Source organism: Saccopteryx bilineata, chromosome 8 (genome assembly GCF_036850765.1).
Source record: "Saccopteryx bilineata isolate mSacBil1 chromosome 8, mSacBil1_pri_phased_curated, whole genome shotgun sequence".
In the NCBI taxonomy this organism is placed as follows: Eukaryota; Metazoa; Chordata; class Mammalia; order Chiroptera; family Emballonuridae; genus Saccopteryx; species Saccopteryx bilineata.
The window spans coordinates 63,205,932-63,228,996 of NC_089497.1; the positions used below are offsets into that span (position 1 = coordinate 63,205,932).

The 23,065-nt window shown below is 41.7% G+C and overlaps 1 protein-coding gene across 2 annotated transcripts in view; it reads right to left on the reverse strand.

Moving 5' to 3' along the window:
* The window catches only part of IL1RAP (interleukin 1 receptor accessory protein), a 155,773-nt gene extending 134,437 nt beyond the window's left edge, over nt 1-21,336 (reverse strand). Inside the window, exon 1 of one of the 2 annotated variants that reach the window (XM_066241326.1) lies at nt 21,187-21,336. Coding sequence is in view for 1 of the 2 variants with exons in the window: in XM_066241327.1 (XP_066097424.1) it covers nt 15,948-15,974 (27 nt within the window). In the remaining variant the exon portion in view is untranslated. Of the gene's footprint in view, nt 1-15,947; nt 16,002-21,186 lie in introns of those variants that run through there. The other variant, XM_066241327.1, reaches the window with a different exon arrangement.
* Nucleotides 21,337-23,065: the final 1,729 nt, after the last annotated feature.

Sequence of the window (23,065 nt, forward strand, 5' to 3'; positions counted from 1 at the left end):
ATTTTATAAAAATTGAATCAGGCTCTGGCTGGTTGGCTCAGTGGTAGAGTGTCAGCCCAGTGTGTGCATGTCCCAGGATCGATTCCCAGTCAGGGCACACAGGAGAAGTGACCATCTGCTCCTCTACCCCTCCTCTTCTCACTTTTCTCTCTCTTCCTCTTCTGCAGCCAGGCTCAATTGGAGCAAGTTGGCCCTGGGTGCTGAGGATGGTTCCATGGTCTCCACCTCAGGCACTAAAAAAAGCCTGGTTGCTGAACAATAGAGCAATGCCCAAGATGAGCAGAGCATCGCTCTAGTAGGCTTGCCAGGTGGATCTCGGTTGAGGCACATGCGGAAGTCTGTCTCTGCCTCCCCTCCTCTGACTGAATAAAAAAATAAAAAAATTAAATCATGGGTGAGTTTATAAGTTATTTCTTTATATAGCAATATATCATTCACATATTTCCAGATCAGTTCATATAATTAGACTTCATACCTTTAAATGGCTAAATATAATTCCCTTGTTCAGTTACATCAGTGTATTCAACCATTTCTCTATTTATAATACTTGAATTTTTTAAAAAAATGTTTTCTTTTCATACTTATAATTTATGATAATTTTCCTTTAGCATTAATAAAAAATTCACAGAGTTCTTAGCATCTACTCAGAAGACCACAGTAATAACCTATAATAGTTCTAATGTCTAGGAAACTTAATAGTTAATAGAGAAGAAAGGGGCAACACACACAGAATAAAAGGCATATAGTTGTACCTCAGGAGTTCATAACCCAGTTACTAGCCAGTGTCAATTATCAAGGAAATATACAGTAGCCAACGACTATGCAAACTGGTCCTCTAAATACAACCAGAATGAGTTCTGCTTCAATCAAAAAATTAAAATAAGATGAAATAATGAATGAACATCACCTATATACAGAACCTGAGATACTCATTCAAGCCTTGTGCCAAAGCAGAAAAGAGTAGCTAATTTGGATGGAAGTAAAAGACTTTTATCAGTAGATATGTTCTTGGCAATGAAAAAGCTGAGCTATTATTAAAAAAAAAAAAAAAAAAAAAGCCCTAGTTGGCCCTGGCCAGTTGGCTCAGTGGTAGAGCGTCGGCCTGGCGTGCAGGAGTCCCGGGTTCAATTCCCGGCCAGGGCACACAGGAGAGGCGCCCATCTGCTTCTCCACCCCTCCCCCTCTCCTTCCTCTCTGTCTCTCTCTTCCCCTCCCACAGCGGAGGCTCCATTGGAGCAAGGTTGGCCCGGGCACTGAGAATGGCTCTGTGGCCTCTGCCTCAGGCGCTAGAATGGCTCTGGTTGCAACAGAGCAAAGCCCCAGATGGGTGGAGCATTGCCCCCTGGTGGGCATGCCAGGTGGATCCCGGTCGGGCGCATGTGGGAGTCTGTCTGACTGCCTCCCCACTTCCAACTTCAGAAAAGTATAAAAATAAATAAATAAATAAAATAAAATTAAATTAAATTAAAAAGCCCTAGTGATCTGAGTCTGAAGCGATTTAGTGTTAGAGTATTACATATTTCCATACATCCTGGGGACATCATTATGTACAATAGCATTGTTCACAATAGCGAAGATCTGGAAACAGCCCAAGTGTCCGTCAGAGGACGAGTGGATTAAAAAACTTTGGTACATATATACTATGGAATACTACTCAGCCATAAGAAATGATGACATCGGATCATTTACAATAGCATGGATGGACCTTGATAACATTATACAGAGTGAAATAAGTAAATCAGAAAAAAAACTGAGATGAATCCATACATAGAAGGGACATAAAAATGAGACTCAGAGACATGAACAAGAATGTGATGGCAACAGGGGCGGGGGGGGGGGTTGGGGGAGGGGGGAGGGGGTGAAGAAGGAGAGAGGGGTTAGGGGAGGGGAGGGGCACAAAGAAAACCAGATAGAAGGTGACAGAAGACAATTTAACTTTGCGGGAGGGGTATACAGCACAATCAAATGTCAAAATAATCTAGAGATATTTTCTCTCAACATATGTACCCTGATTTATCAATGTCACTGCATTAAATTTAATAAAAAAATATTAATATTAAAAAATAAAAAATAAAAAATAAAAATAATTGATGCACAAAATCATGGCCATGAATTACTAATTAAAAGGATAATTTCTCAGGATATTCACTATAACTCAGTTGTGTGCTACTTAATATAGTTTAGAAACATATGCCATTAAAACAGTCACAACAAGATCCTTGAATGTAGAAGAGCTCAGGAAGGCCTTGGGTCAATCACCTCACTTAACAGACAAAAAACAAAAGCACAGAGATGACATAATTGATCAAGGTCAGTTGGCTATTGGAAATAATCATATCTATAATCCAGGATAAGCAAATCTTAGGCTACTATGTTGGTGGCTACCCTATGATTATGAAATTAGTAGTTAGCTATGGAAACCCTAACTTCTCATAATACTATATGAACTATACTGCACCTATCACTGAGTATTCTCAGAGAGCTGAGGTTTTACCTTAAGAAAGACTGTGATCAGAAATGTGAGGTTGAGTGGCCATAGCAGGGACCCAAGAATGATTTTTTTTGTTTGTTTGTTGTTGTTTTTTAATTTACAGAGATAGAGAGAGAGTCGATGAGAGGGGTAGAGACAGACAGACAGGAATGGAGAGAGATGAGAAGCATCAATCATTAGTTTTTCATTGTGACACCTTAGTTGTTCATTGATTGCTTTCTCATATGTGCCTTGACCGTGCGCTACAGCAGACCGAGTGACCCCTTGCTCAAGCCAGTGACCTTGGGTCCAAGCTGGTGAACTCTGCTCAAACCAGATGAGCTCTCACTCAAGCTGGCGACCTCGAGGTCTCGAACCTGGGTCCTCTGCATCCCAGTCCGACGCTCTATCCACTGTGCTATCGCCTGGTCAGGCCCAAGAATGGTTTCTAAGGAGTAGTTTTACTTGGAGAAGGTAGACCTTCTAAAACTTACAAGAAAAAAAGGCATTGTTGGCCAGGAACAGAAGTGCACAAAAGGGACCTCATACCCAATACATTTATCAGGGAGAAAGTAAAATTTATACACACATAACAACTCTCCTTACAAGCGTGTTTTTCTGGTCACCAAATTCTATTGTATAGAATCCATTAACTTTAAGACTCTAGCCTAATTCCTTTGTTAAAGACTCATCATTACTAAACAAGCTGAACTGGCAATATATACTCAAGTAAACTGTATGAGGAGTCAGGAGATTTAATTCAAGGGCCTGTTTAACTCTAAACAAGGGCCTTGGGGTAATTAGAGAAAATGAGCAGGTTGAACCAGATAATCTCTAAGCTTCTTCATCACTATGATTCATGGTTCTAGTCAGGTCTCAGCAAATTCTAGCAGGCAATATAATCAAGTTTCATATATTTGACACAAAGGCTTATTGCAACAAGGCCTTTCTGAATCCTTGGTTGCTTTTTACTTCTCTTCCTCTTTATCTATCTTCTTACCAATATGACCTTTAGAAAATCAGTATGGGCCTTGGAAATCAATGTTATTTTGAACACAATTTGGGAAACAGGAGCCCAGGAAGGAGAGGCAACTTGCATGGGGTCAATAGCTTACTTGTGGATACATGAGATGGCTTTTCACTCCCAGTTCAAGCCTTTCTCTGGTGAAGTCATGCTGCTTCCCATCTCTGAAACACTTCTAGAAAACTGTCCCCTAAACATAACACACCATTTATATCTCAGGAAAGTCATGTCTAAACAGGCAACAGCCCTGTGTCAACAGAAAACAGCTCCTTGGGAGCGATGAGCAGGTGGTAGGAGAAGCTATAGTGGCTGCTGTCTTCCTACGGCTTTGAAAAGACTGATGGTGTACACAGGAAATCTTGACCAGACTATGTCCAGACAGTGTTAAACCAGATCCCTAAGGAGTCATTGCAGCTCTGAAGTTTTTCTCATGTTTATTTCCTGGAGAGTGTGGGGTTGACCCGACATCAGATAGCTGTGAGTTCTCAAAGCTTCCTTGTAAAAGATAAGGCTTCATAGTTTGACATGACACGACACGACCGATTTGAGGAAAGCATACTTAGCTATAAACATTCTATTGAGATACAGATATATTGGAGCGAGTTGGAGAATGGTAAAGTGTTTGTAAATACTGGGGGGGCAGATGTCACTGCATTTAATTGAAAAGTGTTATCCATTCTTAGCTGCAACACTGACCAGCATGCCCTGCTGCCAGTATAGGTATCTCTCTTTTTATTCTTTCCAATCAAAGCTGTTAATCAACTGCTGAACACTTTCTATCATTGTAATACTCCTTCCTTCAAGAACTGAGGAATTGTTTCAATTCTGACGTTAAATCAAAGGATTATCACTTTTGAACAGCACAGCTTTCAGATTAGTAGTAAACCAATTTTAAAAAGAAAGAGAAAATGAGGGTGGTGGGAAGGAGCTTTGCATTCCTAACATCCTGACTTGCAAGCAGCTCTCCTTTGAAATGGCAAGGAGTAACTGCTCTCAAAGACATTTTCTCATGTGCTGCCAGCTGCAAAGGGAACGTTTTTTCAGGGGATGTTTGTCTGTTCTGTCTCAAACTTGTAAGGTGTGTCTTAATTCCTCCATGAGGTCTGCCCTGGCAAAACTGCATTCATTAGTAATTGAAAGAAAGAAAGAGAAAGAAAGAAAGAAAGAAAGAAAGAAAGAAAGAAAGAAAGAAAGAAAGAAAGAAAGAAAGAAAGAAGGACAGAAAAGAGAAGAGAAGAGAAGAGAAGAGAAGAGAAGAGAAGAGAAGAGAAGAGAAGAGAAGGAAGGAAGGAAGGAAGGAAGGAAGGAAGGAAGGAAGGAAGGAAGGAAGGGAGGAAGGGAGATCCAGAGCTGGCAGTTAGTGGACGGTTTCTCTATGTGGGTGTGTACCTCCCACGTGCTCTGGCCACAGATACGACTGGGCTGGTAAGAGGGCCCAACGGATCCGTGCCAGGCCTAGCACAAGTCTCTCATTCTGATGCTGAGTGCTGCCAAGTGGGAAGAAACCACATCCTTCCTCATCCTTAGGTCCCTTCTTAAATTGAGTAGTTGTTCAGACAGGGGAAACAAGGGTGGGGTGGGGGGGGAGAGGCAACATCACTAGTTGGTGTTAATTATAACAAGGAGAAACCTTTATTCCCAATTTGAACTTTCTGAGTGAATTCAAGACAGAATCCCAAGACCGAATGTCCCTCAAATGTCATTTTGATTCAAACTTCTTTCCCAATGTTCAAGTCACCCTGTAACATCTTTGCCAAGTGGATGTCTAGGCCCTTTTTAAATATCTCTAGTGATGGTGAACTCATTACCAGTTTAGTTTTCATATGGCCTGAACAACAGTAAGAATCTCATTACGCGGAGCTGGACTCTGATCCCCTGGGATCTTGCTGCTTGTCCTGGCTGAGGTCTCTGGTGCCAAGCCAGGAGAGTACCTTTCTCTGCTACAGACACTTTTGGGCATTTAACCTCAGGGTTTCTGGATCTACAATGAAATCGGCATTTCCATGTCTCCAAGAATCTCACTTTCAAAAATGGGAGATTAGGGCTTTTGGAAAGCACTTGTGTTCTACTCTCCTATCCAAACGATCTAGCAGTAGCAAACTAGCAATAGCAATCGCAGAGAACCATGACAAGGACTCAAAAAATGGCAGCTGGGAAAGCTGGATTTCTATCTGCCCCCTCCTGAGCCACATCTCCACATCAATAACTGCAACAATCCCAGACGCCCCAAAGCACAGAACCTGCGGTTGTCACCTCAATTTGATGTGCCACAGGGATCCCCCAAGGAGAACAGGGCACTGCAGGGGCGCACTGAATAAAGGTTACAGCTCTGTATTCGCCTGCTATTGCTGCTGAACTCTCAGGTGATGTAGCACCGGTGTACGCATGTGTTTTAAATAAGTCAAGACAAGTGAATGAGTTCCGCTGTGTTTTGACAGGTAGGAAGCCAGAGATATGTTTTTTAAACATTTAGGAGTATGAGCTTGAAAGCGCTGACAGAGAAGACTTATGGAATGACTGAGTTTAAAGATGTGTGGCTCTCTTGGGGATGTTAAGGTACCTGCTCAGGTATGCTACTGTAAAGGCTTTCCTTTTTACCCTGTCTTTGGTGTTCTGTACTTTAATGGAAAGCTGTAAAAAATTGTGCAAGGAGATTGAGAGCTCAGACAACTCTAACACCTGGGTTATGAGCAGTCTGCTCTCTGGGTTGAAAGAGACCTTAACCCTTTGAGTAGTGAGTTTTTTTCATGCTCACTGACCTCCGGGTGTGAGTTTTTGTGGGTTTTTTTTTCTTCAAAAAATGAAATTAGTTCCAGTTACAGTTTTATTAACTTAAAATCATATTTGTTTGATAATCAATTTATGGAAACAAGAACATACATTTGCCTTTTTTACTGTTGCCTTACACACACACTTTTTAATAAATCGATCATACTCTGGATGGTCAGGAGGCACGAGGATGTACATGAACATTCATACTACTCAAAGGGTTAAAGGTAATCAAGTCGAAAATCTATGCACAGATTTAGAACAGGACACAGCATAACCAGTTATGTGTCTCAAGAAGATTATCAGGCAATGGTGCGTGGAGAGAAATGGAGGGACAAGCAATAGGAACAGTGAGTGCTCTTGAATCATCAAGGGCCACGTGGCCACTTGAAGGCTATCACAACCTCTGAGCTTCAGTTCTTACACTAATTCAGACCAAACTCACCTGGCAGAGTCATTGTCAAATCAAATGAGATAATAGGCATGAAAGCAGTATGCAAATTGTTGGACAAACATAAGGGGATACTACTATTACCATTCAGTAAAGCCAAAGCCATTACATTACTAAGTCAAATAAGTATATTTTTAAAGGCTCTTCTTCTTAAAATTATATTGACACGGTTGCATAAACCAATTTCATTAGAGTTGTTGTTCCAATTACACATACACTTTCTCTTGCCCTTCATTCAGAGAGTGGAAGTGAAATCATCAGGGAAGAGTTATCCAGATATGCCATAATGATATTATAATGGACAATATCAGCCACAGATCAAATCACCTTGGCTTGCAATCTACACTAAAACTCTTAATTCCCAGGATAATCCTGAACAACCACTTATGATGACTCTTGAGTCACCTCCAGTGGTGAGAACAGAAGAGTGCTTCGGAAATGCACATTTTCTTACCTATATTATAACAGAATCATCATTAATTGTCCCACCTATACCTTTTCAGAGTTCCAATGCTGTGACTTTCAATGTTGGAGTTGTCTAAAACACAGATCTGGTAAGGCCTCTCTGCTTAACATTCAACATTTCTCTTTCCTTTACAGGATTAAGTGCAAATTCCTCAACAGGGCATCTAAGATCTTCAACAATACGGCCACAGCTCACCTTTTCAAGGGCTGATTTTCAATGACTTCATTGGTCATATACCATCTCCCAGTCCAACTGGATTCACCCCAAGTAAGACACAGGCTTCCCTCTTTCAATTTGTTTTCATCCCATTCCCTACATTTGGACTATTACATATAGTTGGTCACTGTGTCCGCTTTAACTGGAATTGCATTTTTGAGAATTCTCTTTCCTGTGCAGTTCCTAGCTAGGCCTGTCCACAAGAAATCTGCATGAGAGGTGGAGGGAATAAGTGAAGGGAACGCCAGGGCTCTGAGAAGGTCACGCATGTCATTGCTGATCTGCAGGCTCCCCTTGTCGATGGGAGCGGCACTCATACCCTCACTCCTTTAGCTCCCTTCGACTTCCCCACGTCCAAGGCCAGGCAGGTGAGAAGTTCCACAGCTGAGCGCCTCAGCTCTTTCTGCCAGCACCCGCATTGTCAGGGACAGCACAGTGAGAGACAGCGAAGGGTTCTCGTTTGTCCCCATGGGTCCCAGGTTACTTTCTTCCACTTCACACCCAGTGTCTCTTCCTGACTGTCTGCCCAGCACTGACAGAGGCAACCGTCTTCCACAGCTTTCTTCGTCAGCTCCTCTCAGGGCCCTCGGTTAGTGACCTTTATCTGATTTCCCAACTGTCCCTTTTTTGGACTTTAAGCAGCCCAAAAGCTCTCCCACAATTGTTGATCTAAACCCTATGATAAGGGGTTAGATTCCATATTCCATATCATGAATCCATATTATTTCTGCTCCTCTGGTCTGACTCTTCACTCATACACCATTCCTTCCCTCTAATCTCTCTCCAACTGAAAACTGTCATCACTTCAAGACTCATTTCAAATACCACTTCCTCATAAACCCCTTCCTGAGTGACACAGTTGTCTCTTCCTTTGAAACACCAGAACGTTTAAACATATACTTTTTACTAGCCATCTAATCCTACACTATTCTAATTATTATGCAAATTTTACTACAAACTCCTGTGCATATCTTATCTTCCATAATGATTTTATAAATTCTGATTCATCAGGGGCTGTGTTTGTGTATTGTATTTTAATATCTCAGCAGGCTCTTGCTTATGAAAAGTTCTCAGAAAATGCTTATTGTCCAAAAGAGTAAATGAATTACCCACGCCATGACTCTTTTTTTCATAACACAGGTAACTGAAGCCCAAGGTTACTGTATAAGTATGTACGGTATAGCCTCACTGATAGGAAACTACTTCTATAGTCACTTTTCCTTTGCATTCTCTTCCTTAAAGGGGAACCGTTCTGGTTCAAATTCACCCTGTTCATTCTTATCATACACATAGTCCTAACAAAAGTCATTAGCCGGCTCCCTAGTCAACAGGAAAGCAGAAACAGCTACCGGTAATTGAACGGGGAATGGAGACAAAACAGCCAGAGCAAGACACAGGGAAGGCCAGAAGGAACACCAGACAACGAGAGAGAGGACAGGACATTTATGAGAATCAGACTACACAAATTTAAAAGTATACCGGTCTAGGGACATTTAGTATGTTGGGTAAATGATCTCACCCCAATAAATTCTAAAGGAATTACAATCCACTCCTAATAAGCTGTCCTGAATCACCATTTTTTAGAATTATTTCCTTCATAAATTATTGTTAAAACAAACATCTACCAACAAAGTTACATATTGAAATTTTACCATTTAAAAGAATCTCACAGCAGCTCAGAGATTTAAAAAAAATTTTGCATGTATTATTCAACAAAAATGTAGTGGATGTCAGCTTTATAATTCAGACACTGTTGTGTGTGTGTGTGTGTGTGTGTACCCTTCCTCAAAGGAAATAATCAAACTTGGGAGATGTGGGAGGATAAAAATGAAACCTTTGAAATACTCCATAAAGAAAAAAAGAGGCCATTGCAAATCAACACAGAATTAGTACAAAGAAGCAAACACATGCAACCAAGAAATTGGACTCAGTTCATTGTTATTAGCATCTTCTAGGGTAAAATAAACTGTCAACTAGAATAAAGCTTCTTGCCTTCTCCACACAACCTTTATCTTTTTTCTCTGCCAAACATCTCTTCACTGCAGAAAAGTTCCCTGGAGATTCCAAAGGTGTCACAACCCTGCACAACTTGCCTTGGAAGAAAAATGAGGCAAAACATTGCTAAGAAATATTTGATTTTATCATCATCGTATCCCAATACACATGTGGAGGGAATTGTGGTACTCTAATTTTTAATTTACAACTAAAATTTAAAATTCACATAAGGTTGCAATAGGGACTGAATGAGATCTTGAAAATAAAGCTCTCAACACAGCCCCTGGTACACATGAAGCACTGAATCATTATCAGTGATTATGATTAACAAGAGGTCCTAAACTTCCGGCAAGCTCTGGAAATTAGCCACATTTAGTGTTAGCCAGGGAAAAATTTGAGTCTTCTGCTGTTTTTCCCTTGTCACCCAGAATGCTCTGTGGCTGTCACTGGAATGCAAAGTAACTTTCCAGCAAGCCAAGCTGACCGGGAAGGAGCATGGGCAGTTGGAAGTGATGCCTGCAGGGCTGGCTGACAGCACCTTTGCTCCCACATGGTCCCACAGGACCAGCCCCTCAACCTGCAGGAGGGCCCTGCTGAGGGCAAGGTGCCAGAATGAATCCTGGCACAAAATTAATGTCACTGATTATACAATTGGGCCTTTGGTTTTGATTGCTAAAGTTAACAGAACTAGCACAACTGAAAAATTGCTTGAGTATGTAAGTTTCAGAATATTTGGGGAGGTTGTTTTATTTTTAAAAATAATTTTAAAAAACAGCTCATTGGACTGAGCATGAATTATGCTGTAGGCACTGTGTTAAGTGTTTTATATACATATTTAATCCTAACAACAGTTCTATCCTTATATCAACAATGCAGATAAGGAAACAGGTTTAGAGATGTTGAGTAATTTTACTATATCCTGGAGGTAATAAGTAGCATTACCCTGTCCAGGTTGCCTCAATCTAAAACCCACATTTTCACCACTATATGCTCATGAAATGATAGAATTTGAAAGACTAGGTCGTACAGTCATTCACTAATTCAATGCATTTATTGAACTATTCCTCCATATGAGGCACCATAAAATGGGACAAATAGACATTAATAAAATACTCAGAGTCAATCCTTACCATCAAAAGGCAGTGGTACACTGGTTTAAATTGCCAAATTTCAAATACTGACTCTACCACTGACCTTGGGCCTCAATCCTCTCTTCTGAAAAATGTTCATTATAACAGTACCTGTTTCTTAAAGTTACTGTGAGATTTCAATAAGGTAATATTTGTAAAGCACTGGAAAGATGCCTGGTACATAGTATCAAGCTACTGTTAGTTCACATTAAAAGGTAAGACTATAGAGACTATATATGCTTATGTCAGTCAAGATACCACGGAGAAGTTCTACTTCTTAAAGAGTTAGGCACCAATTAGACTGGTAGAGCCAGAAAGAAGAAACTGATCTTACATAAAATTAAATTTGCCTTTCACATGATCACTCTTCAGTAGAGCAGGTTTTAAAAGCCGGTACCTAAAATCTCATAAGGCAATAATAGCTCTAGGTCCAGTATTTTGGGGGACTGATTACATAAAACACCTAACGGGAGCTGTAAAAATTTCCAGCCAAATTGAAATATGCAATAGCGAGCACATACATTTCCATACATTATTTAGTGCATTTGGAAAGAATATTATTTGATAAAAGGCAAAATAATCTGGCTTTACCTATTTTAGTATTTTTTGAGAGATTCTAATGAAAAAGAAAGACTATGAATGACACATCAATGAAACTGAATTGTCTTTCTTGACTATTCTTAGGAGCCTATATGAGATCAGAGTAGTTTATAACCTTGTCTTATAAATAAATTCTTCTATTTTCCTTCACTCTCTGTTTAAGGCTCCAGATATGTCAAATCTGGTCACCATCCTATTTTAGTCATTTCAGTGACTTCCCGCTGCTTTTTGCATCGAATCCATGGCCTGCAAGGCCAGTCTGCTCCAGCCCTTGCTTACCTTAAGTCCCACTTCCTGCTCTTTTTTCCTTCTTGTCTGGCCCTAGCCACTTCATTCATGACCTCAGATCTACTCTGGTTCCTTCTCAGGCTTTTTCCTTAGTCTAAACGTCACCTTCCTGAGGTGCCACCCCTAACTCCCTATTTAAAACCGGGCCTCTTCCACATTCCTCCAACATTTTTGTTCTTATTTATAAGTCTCAGCCCCATATTTCTTACCTGACATCACTTGTAATTCTTCTGTTTACTTGTCTGTTGTCTGTTTATTCACATTTTTATTTTGTTCTCTCACAAATTATCCCTATTGCAATGCTAAAGCAAGGAATCACTTCAACACCTCTGTTTTCCAAGACAATTTTGGACAACCTCTAAATGTAAACACATACATAAATACATACAAATTTTTATTTTAGTATTCTAAATACATACTCAAAATTCTAAATATACATGCACACATATTTGTATATATGTGTGTGTATGTATGGACATATATATATATAACACATTTTTATTTTAATATATATTTCATTACACACAAACACATACAATTTTCTTTTCTTGTCCAGTCTCATTTACATTCTACTTCTTGGGAACATAAAATAGTAACATCTATAAACTTATTTATTCATCATTTAGTCATGATTTAGGCAACTGCTGTTCCCTAGGTTACATTCTAGGTACCAGGGATACAGCAGTAAGCAAATCATAGGTGCCTGCCCTTGCAGGTTTTACGTTCTTGCAGGGTGAACTAAACAATAAATAATTGACAGGCTAAACAAATTAGTTCATTAGTATGTGGAAGCTAATAAGGTGACAACTGCTAGGGACAAAGAAAAGGTAGAGTGGGGAAATAAGGTCAGGAGTGGCCCGGGTGGAGATGGGAAGCAGGATGAGGGTAATTTTATGCAAAGCAATCAAAATAATCTGCGTTGAAGACATTGAGCAAAGGCTTCCAGGAGAGGAAGGAGTTAGCCTTGTAGTTATCAGAGAGATTGAGAAAGACAGGAAACCAGGCGTCATAGGCAGCCCTGGAAGTTCCATGCTTTGAAGACTGGTTTACAAACAGAGTGAAATAACATGTGGTTACTTGTGCTAGTTACTGTTTGGGTTCATACGTATTAGTGTACTTATTTCGCACAACAGTGCAATGAGTTATGCATCCTGTTTATCTCATTTTTTACAGAGAAGTTAAGTAACTCATCCAGGATTACACAGATGGAACCAGAATTTGAACCTATGTAAAAACACTCTAAACCTGCTACAATATACTAGCTCTACTTTGGAAAACTTAATCCAGAGATTCCCACACTTCAGTGCAGACCCTAGATACCTGCTTCTCTATCCAGATGATTCCAATGCAGATGGTCCGTACACCACAGTTTATGGCTGGTCTAATTCCTCCCCCACAAGAAATTTTTCCTGATGTTTTAAGATAAACGTTACAATGACTCCCTATCCCTTTCCATCCATATTGTTTGTCAAACCGAGAAAGATTTCTATAGACCAGCTGAGGCATCTCCTCGATAGATTCCTCCTCTCCATCTGACTTGTATCAAATGGGTGAGGCTTTGGGGTAAACAGCAGTGCTGAATGAAGAGGGGAAATATAAATATTTATGGTGTGTCTTTTAGGCGCCAAGTAGTAAGTGCTAGGAACTTACATATTTTTTTTCCAGCTGGAAACGGGGAGAGACAGTCAGACAGACTCCCGCATGTGCCCGACCGGGATCCACCCGGCACGCCCACCAGGGGTGGAGCTCTGCCCACCAGGGGGCGATGCTCTGCCCCTCCAGGGGGCAGTTCTGCTGCAACCAGAGCCACTCTAGCGCCTGGGGCAGAGGCCAAGGAGCCATTCCCAGCGCCCGGGCCATCTTTGCTCCAATGGAGCCTTGGCTGCGGGAGGGGAAGAGAGAGACAGAGAGGAGGGGGGGGAGGTGGAGAAGCAAATGGGCGCTTCTCCTATGTGCCCTGGCAGGGAATTGAACCCGGGTCCCCCGCACGCCAGGCCGACACTCTACCGCTGAGCCAACCGGCCAGGGCCGGAACTTACATATTTTATCTTACTTTAACCTTTCTAATAGACAGGCAAACTGATAGATGATGATGATAGATAGATAGATAGATAGATAGATAATATATATAGGTATAAATATAGATGCAGGTATAGATATATATGTTTATTTATCTAGGAGATAGCTAGAGTATATGTATTACCATTTCACAGATGAGGAAACTATGTCTAGATTGGCTAAGAAAGCCAAATCTAGGATTCAAACCCAAATATGACTTCAAAGCCAGCCAACTTTTCACTACCCACTCTATCCATTCAGTCCCTAACCATCACCATTATCTCCCTCTGAACTTGAAAAACTGAAGTCTATTTTTCCAGAAAAGTGCCGTTTAGTGTGCATTACCCCTCTTGTGTCCCTCATTTCTCTAAGTCAAAAGAATTCCTATATTTATTTCAACAAGACCCAAGCTTCTTCTAAGGGCACTAAATTAGCTCAAAAAAAAAAAGATAGATAAATATTGCATCTCTTTATTTTTTGTAGCAGATTATGGTGATTAATGGTGATACAGAGTTTACTTTATAGAAAGGGTTGTCTTTTCACTTCCCAAAAAGTAACTGTCAGGGTGCCTCACCCAGACATTTGTTTTCTCTCCCCACTCCGGAACCCTGAGCCTAAGTAAGCAGAGTTTGCAGATCGAGGAAATGTGGCAGAATCACATTCTTATGGACATAAAAGGTGTCTTCATGGGCCTGACTCCTAAAGCAGTGCTCAGTTGTGATTCTCACTGAGGCCAAGAAGGCAGCCATGTCTGGGACTTACGATGTGCCTTGGGCCATGGCATGCAGATGCCTCTTTGGAAAGAAGAGTATAGCTCTCCTCTTAGTTTTTCATGGTGTCTCCTATGTCATTACTGTACAGGCGCAGATTTGTAATACACTGAACCTTAGAGAGCACCTTGCCCAAATTCATTTTAGAGGTAAGAAAAAGGGCTCTTAGATAAAGAAAGCAACTAATCCAGTACCAGGGCAGATAGACTGAATAATGGAAGAAGGAAAATAAAACAAAAATGTAACCTTGAAGTTAGAAAGCTAGGGTGCAAGTTCCAGCTCTACTAGTTCCCGGCTCTATGACCATAGCAAATATTTAGCCTCACTGACTCAGGATGTAAAATGTTGTTGGTAACATTTGCCTTGATTACCTTAGAGTTATTGTAAATATATATATTCATGTGTGTGTGCATGTGTATATATAATCACAAGCAATGGGAGGGCCTAGACCAAGGGTCAGGAATCTTTTTGGCTGAGAGAGCCATGAACGCCACATATTTTAAAATTTAATTCCATGAGAGCCATACAACAACCCGTGTGCATTATGCATTATCAAATAAAAATTTGGTGTTGTCCCAGAGGACAGCTGTGATTGGCTCCAGCCACCCGCAACCATGAACATGAGCGGTAGGAAATGAATAAATTGTAATACATGAGAATGTTATATATTTTTAACGTTATTAATTTTTTTATTAAAGATTTGTCTGCGAGCCAGATGCAGCCATCAAAAGAGCTACATCTAGCTGGTGAGCCATAGGTTCTGACCCTTGGCCTAGACTTTTAAATAAACAAAAACAAAAACTGCTATTATTTGAATCTGGGTCTACTACTTCCTAATCTGGTATCGATTTGGGTGTGCAGCTGAATATCGTTGCAATTGTTAGTCATAATAAAGGTTAAATACCCATGCACCAGGCTCTTAACAAATATTATGGCATATAAAATCAACACAACCAAAAGCATTATAAAATCTTTTTATTATCTCCTTTTCACAGAAGGTAAAAATAAAGCAGAGATAGACCAAGTAACTTGTCCAAAGTCAAACCAGAAAGGTTTGGTCAGATACCAAAGCCCACTGTGTTCCCCAGCTATATAATTTTAAGTCACCATAGCATCTAACCATAACTGACTCAAGAAACTGTTATCTATGAAAAGATTTCCAGGTATCAAAATTTATAAAATGACTGGTCCTCTTTCCCATTACCTTTAGCATTGATTGAGAAAGAAGGAAGCCAGTGTCAGACAGGTAGAAACCACAGGCATCTCTTGGATATAAACCAGACATAAAAGGTCACCTGTCCTTATGTCCAGTTGTATCAGGTAATAGCTGGACTGATGTGAATTTTCCACAATTTTAGAAATCTTGAGATTGTAGCTCATTGCAGCTTCCTACTTCCCTGGAAACTTCCTACTTTCTTTCAGGTGATTTATTTATGACACTGGCCTTGCTATTGATATATGCAAGCATGCACTTCGGTGTCACCTTTCACTGTGTTTGCTACAAAAATCCCTTTATGATGAGAATAGAAATTTCTTTCCACCACTGAGCCAGTGATGCCCAGCCTTGTTAGTGTCTGTGACTCCTTACCATTTTTCTGATTTTGTGACCACAAAATTAAAGGAAATTCAGGTTACAATATCAGTCTGTAGAGACTAACCTTTAAGATAATTAATGACATAGGAAAACTGGAAAGTTAAGTCTGGGCCTACCTGGCATAGTAGGAAGCCATCATCCATTCACCTGGCACCTGTTATGTAGAGGGCACTGTGCTTGGCACAGAGCAGGATAAAACACACCCTCAGCAGCTTAGGTGATAAACAGGGACTTGGAGAAGAACACAAAGGAAAATATTACTGGCCCATAGTGAAAAATACTACAAAAGAGATACAAGAAGTTACAAGGTCTCCATGGATTGGGAAGAACCCAGAAAGAATCTGAGTAGCACATTTGGGAATGAAACAGGGGCCGAGGAGAGAGCAGCTTAGTGGTGTAATACGAGGATACAGGAGGGGACATTTATGAATCTAGCTGGACATATCCTCAGATTGTATGGTGGTGTGTTTAATAACTATGGTAGAGTAGATCAAAAGGCTTTGTGTTCAGGCACACACTGGTTCTAATTCTTATTAATTGGATAACCTTGGGCAAGTCTGTAAGTCTGTCTGAGTCTCAGTTCTTTAATCAGTAAAAGGTATATATATATATATATATATATATATATATATATATATATATATCTGAGAGTCATTTTTATGCTTAAATGAAATGACAAAAGTGCATGCACCAAGGAATGTTGATTTCCCTCGCCCTCCTCTTTTTGACAGGAAAATAGGTCTCTCGGGGTAAAACAATAAGGGCATTTTCTTTTTATTCCTCCTTCCCCTTATAAAGAGTTATGGTGATAAAATTTCAGAGTTGAAAAAAATCTTAAGGAAACATAATTTATTGTTCCAGAAGACCCTTAGCGATCATCTAGTCCAGCTCCCTCACATTGTAGGTCCAAAGGTAAAGAGAATTCTCAGTCTCAGGCAAGGGAAATACCAGGATCAGAATGGCAGGATGGGGTGGGGGGAGGAGGGCCATCAGTCCTCATCCAGGCCCCCAATCCTAGATCAGAGGCTGCACAATTTTAGGTCTTCCCTGTTCTACACATGTGGATGAGTCTCAGCATTGGTACTTGTTTCATGCTTTGTGACACAGGTCCTGCTACTAACTTTACTGACCCTCAGCTATTTCAGAAAATATACAGGATTATTGCAAAGAATGAATGAGACGATATATACTTCTCACAAAAATTAGGTGATATTTTCAAAATGAATACAAAGTGATAAAATATCCCCTAATTTTTGTGAGCAGTGTTTATAAAACACTCAGAGTAAACCATGACAGAGTTCTGTAAAGGGTAACCATTAAATTTTTATTTTCACAACTTAACAGACGAATAAATTAAAGGAATAGATGGCAGTAAAAGAATTTTGTGTTTATTAAATGATTCCTGTGAATAAGGTGCTGACACAGGGAATGCAGTTTCTACACAGTCATCAGTGTTCCTGTTTTCCAGCTAGAAAACTGAGGTCCACCTTAATACAATAACCTGCCTTAGGTTCCTGCCAGACTCTAAAACCACACACTGACACAACCGCTAGAGCCAATCAGAACAAAGTCAGGCTAGGGGATGGTTTCCTAACAACCCCATCAGTCTACACCATGCATTCTCATTTTCAAAAAAGAAAAAAAATAATAATAAAAGAACTTAGCAACAGTAGCTAACCTGAATTAATCCCCCAAAATACCAGATACCAAATGTTCTGTAACCTTCCTGTTCTTTGGGGTTTTTATTTCTCCCACAGAACAACTTCCAAAATGGGCAAAGAGCACAGTAGGTGGCTCTCTTTAATATTTCACGGGCAAGACGACAGTGACTCACCAGAACCTACATCTGTGTCACCAGCAAAAGCCTCAGAAAATTAAGCAACAAATGAAACATGTTGAAGATAACCTTATTTTTTTTTATTTCTGCCTCCTTCTCTGACTTCCTCTAGCTACAGTCTGCTTTTCTAACTGTGCCAGGTAAGAGGATGCTAACTGCCTACCTTTTAGCAAAAGCAAACATAGGCTCCCAAATGCCAAAAGCAAGGAGCAAAATATTTCTTACAGAATTGCATTTGCAAGCTTGTCTGCTTGCTGCAAAGCAGAGAAACCAACGGCCTGTAGGGAGTCTCAATGGATAAATGGTCCCATTGCCAGGGCAGGAAACAGATCTGTTCATTTTTTCTACTAAGCCTGCAGCCATCAGTTTCCATAGGGAAGACCGAAACTCCAGACCAGTGATCAGCACCACCAGCAAGCGCCGGTCTTTCTGTGCATGTTGCCTCGGCATACTTCTCTCCACATTCCAACCTTTACCCTATAGAATTGGAGAAAGAAGTAAAAACATGCTAGGAATGCTACCGTCACCCATAGAATTTGTTCCTCAATCTTCTTACCACCTTGCGAATTAGCACAAGGGTGGTAGAAGGACGAAACAACTCAAAACAGGAAGAAAAATATGACATAATTCTGAACTTCATGTCGTCAGAGTACCCTACCACCTAGGAATTGACGGTACATTGCATCAAACACAGGCGAGTGGGAAGCTGCCTTAGAGATCATGGCTTTACAACTTCCTCTCCTGTGAGTTGCCTGCTAAACTCAACAGAGCGTGTTTAAGGATTGTTCCCTTAGCAGAGACATATCCTCTTTGGGACAGAAAGGATACCCTGCAATCTCCACCCAAATAAGATCAACCTAACAACTGAAGTAAACTGCTAAAGATCTCAGTGGAGAGGCGACAGGGTGTGACAAGAAAAGCCTGTAACTAGAAATCAAAATGTGTAAACGGTATTCCCAGGGCTGAAGCTTAGTAACCAAATGACCCTTGGCAACCTCTCATTTTTCTGAATCTTATTTCAGTTTCCTTCTCAACAAATAGAGACCAGCTAAGAAGAGGCATCATTTAATGAGCATCTACTCACTATGTGTATTTTACATTATTCCACTTAATTTAATACTCACACAAATCCTAGGAGTCAGCTTCCCTCCTCCCCGATTTGAGAACTGGATAAAGCAGACACTATATGGTGAAATAAATTGCTTAGTATTACCAGGCTACATAGAAATTAAAACTGCAATTTGATAAAATAAAACCTGATCTCCTTCCACTATTAATATGCCTGCCATGCTTCCTTCTGTCAGGGCCATTGCAAGTACAAGGAAGATAGTATGGTAAACATATTTTGGAAATAGCAGATGTATGTGTGATTTTGGTAACAAGTAATCTGGATAAGAAAGAAAGGTATAATCGGGTATCTTTAAAGAACCTGAACCGAAAGGAATTAGTTTTCAATCTGCCTCTCATCCCCGCGCTCTGACCTTACTTTGAACATTTCCCTTTTCCTCACAAGTCCCTGGTCTCTCGGGCACATGTTCAGCTCTATTGGCCAGCTCCTCACAATGCCTGCACATGGAACAGGCTGACGGAAGCAAATGATCCTGTCCTCTGCAAATGCTTGGTGAGGGATGTACCTATAAAAGGGCACTGCCAAGCTCCTGCCTTCCCTCAATATGTATCACACCCCCTCCCATGCACTCATCAATGCCACATTCAAATGCGAGAGATAGTGAAGCAGACAGCCAATGTAAATGCTGGAAGCTCAATTCAGGCACTTACAGCATAGCCAAGAGAAAGAAATAAATCATCGTATAAAGTCAATCAGAATAAAATTGTCATGAGCAGGTAGGGATACAGATGGACACTATTTCATTTCAAAATATAATAATAAAAGAAGACAAGCGCAGGCATGTTTGGGGGGAGTAATTAAATAAGGTAAGTTTTGTCCAGAAAGGCCTGCATTTAGCAGCATCACTAAATAACCCAAAAGAAATGCACGAAAATTTTGTTTCCTATACTAACAAAAAATATGAAGTTGCTTGTCTGACTTAAGACGACAGGAATAAAAAGCTTACAACAGTCTGTAGCATAAATGGAACTTTCGACTTCTTCTGTTTTCCTACCTTTCATCAAATCCAAGACTCTGTTTACCGATAAAGAATACCTCAGGTCAGTTTAGGTTTAGCCTAAAAGCTAGCAGAGGTGGGCATCACTGCAAAATATTAATTTTATATTCCAAGTCAAGCACTCATGATCAAAGTAAAAATTAGAGACCATTAGAAAACACTCATTATAAAAGAGCTATTCAAACTCCAAAGCAGAAAACACCATCACATCTCAGATTTTTAAGTAACTCTAAGGTAGTATGAAATCACCTTTCTGAAAATCCACTGTCTCCAGGGTTACTATATAACAATATTTACAACAGTTTGCTTCTATCTCGGCCTGACCAGGTGGCCAGCCAAGCACTGAGCTAAACAAGTTATTTGAATTATCCCATTTCACCCTCCTAACTACCTTAAGGGCTCATTGTGACCATTAAAACCTCCATTTTGCGGTTGGAAAACAAACAAACAAAAAACTTGAGTATCAGAAAGACTGGATAACTTGCCCAAGTTATTCTGCAGCTAATGTGCTGCAGGGCTGGAGTCATACCCAGATACCCCGCTCCTCCAGGGCAACTAAGCGGAGGATCTGTGGAGCAGAGCAGCGAAATGCTTTGAGAGGCGCAATGGTTCACAATTTCACAAGCAAGGCTGGGGGACTGGCACTTAAGGGAGATGGCAGAAGTTTGCCTTTATGTTTCTGATTTTTCTCTTTTACGCAGCTTACTTGCTCCCTCCTAGTACACTCAGATGGGAGCGGGACGATGGTTCCCTATAGCCAGCTGTTCCTAAATGAGGGGGCATCCTATTCCCCATAAGATCACCGTCTCCGGTTCCTCCAGGACTGTAGAGAGAAATGAGGACCGGACCCTAGGAAGTCACCGGCGCCCGGGCGTCCCCACACCTCTGCGCGGACTCCACCGGAGCCTTACAGACACCCCAGGAAGGGGCATCCTTCTAAGAAAGCAGGTCAGGGGAGGAGGGAGCGGAGCTGCCAGCAGCCTTTAACCAGGCTGTCACAGCTCCAGGCTGGAAGCGACATTATACAGGCTGGGGACACACTGCCCTATCTATCCTCACCGCTCACAGCAGCGCTCTGAGAAACCCAGGAAAGATCCCTTAGGGCTGGAAGTGGGGTTCGACAACCCGCAGCTGTCCCACAACAGCGTGACTTAAATACCTACAAAGCAAAGACGGGGCTCTGGACAATTGGGTTCGAATCCTGGACACAGCACTAACTAGCTGTGTGATCTATCCCAGACGCTGCCTTGCTCTGTGCCTCAGTTTGCCCTTCTGGGGAAAAAATGGGGCGAGGGACGGAATTGAACAAGATGGTTTGTAAAAAATCCTTCTGCCCTGAGATTCTGTGACTCGGTGATTCCTCCGAGCCCTCACTGTCAGCGCAAGACTCACCTTGGGATACAGAGTGGGCGCAGCGAAAGCGGCGAGGATGGATGCAGAGTTGCCAAACACTGCTTCTTTGGTGCTTCTGGCTAAAGCGGAGCCCTGGGAACCCCGATTCAGGCAGTCGTTCCCCAATGAGCCTCTTACTTTCCGCCGCACTTTCTTTTTTCCCCCTTTGGGGCTCCTCCCCCGCCGTGGCGCGATTGGCCGCTGCGGAGCGACTCTGGCTCCACCCGCCGCCTGGGTTCGCCAGCTACCCGCGCTCTGAGCTTCCCGGAGCTGTGACCGCGGGGCGTCACCGAGGCCGCCCCGCAGGCGGTGAGGAGGAGCCGCGCGGGGCGGGCCTGCGGGCGGAAGCGAGGCTGAGCTCGTCCTCGTTCCCTTTGGCGCCCTGCCACCGCCGGGGCTGTCTTGAGCGCGCTAGGAAAGGCAAGGCTTCGTCCTGCAGCTTGGTACTCTGCCAGATATGCTCCCCACCCTGCACATAGACGCACACATGCACTCACTGCAAGATTGTGGTCTCACAGGCAATATAGATGCCACCCAGCCTTTCCTTCCTGGCTCTGTGCATTTAGTTATGCTGCGCCAAGGCTGTGTTTCAATTTAGGCTGCAGAACTGGCGCGCCCAGTGTACCAAGCCCAGAGTGCGACAGGAGGTAACGGACTGGATCTCGGTGGTCCGAAGCTGGTGCTCTGCTACACGTACAGTCGTGGGAACAACAACTGGTCATGATAGCAGTACTGAATCTGTATTTTCCCCTGCTCTATATTCAGTGCCTAGTATTGTACCTGGCACAAAGTGAGCATTCGGTACATATATATTGAGTGAATGAACAAAATAATTGTTATGGAAGGAATTGATTTCAAAAGAATTATTTCCTTTTTATTCATTCTCATTTCTCCAGATTTCTACAAGAGCCCTTAAGTATCCCCTCCTATTCTGGATGGTAGTTTATATATAATCATCCGGAGAAGTTCTATAATGACTTTCATTAAGTCAACTCCTTTATGCAAAAACATTGCAGTTTCCTCTTAGTAGTCCATCATGATATCTTCCTGACCTGCAAGGCCCTTCATCACCTGTCCTCAATTCTGAAGTCCCCAACAAAGGCAATCTACCACGTAGACTTGTCTCTTCACATATACCTTGCTCATCAGCACCTCCTTGATTTTTCTTTAGCTCTTAGAGATAACGAATTGAGCCTTATTAATTTATTTATCCTAAAAATGGAGATCCAGAGAAAGCAATTAAGCAGAAGAAGAACAAGACATAAAAGAAGAAAAGGGACCGGAGACCTAGCAAATGGCAGTCTCTATGCAGCAGTGCAAAAGTCAGACACTTCTGGACTCGAAGAGCTTAACTCGTCAGAGCAAATAACAGTATAATCAAAGCTGTAGAAGTGTTCACGTTATTTCATCTACTGATACCACTTTTGAAAATTAATCCCAAGAAATTAGTATTTGTCTCTGGGTACCTGGGACATAGTACATACTTGTTACTGAACCCCCAAGAAAATATCGAAAAGAATTTTAAGTTACCAGCCTGACCTGTGGTGGCACAGTGGATAAAGCATTGACCTGGAACGCTGAGGTTGCGGGTTTGAAATTCTGGGTTTGCCTGGTCAAGACACATATGGGAGTTGATGCTTCCTGCTCCTACCCCCTTTCTCTCTCTCTCTCTCTCTTTTTTTTTTTTTTTTTTTTTTTTTTGTATTTTTCTGAAGCTGGAAACGGGGAGAGACAGACAGACTCCCGCATGCGCCCGACCGGGATCCACCCGGCACGCCCACCAGGGGGCGATGCTCTGCCCCTCCGAGGCGTCGCCCTGCCGCGACCAGAGCCACTCTAGCGCCTGGGGCAGAGGCCAAGGAGCCATCCCCAGCGCCCG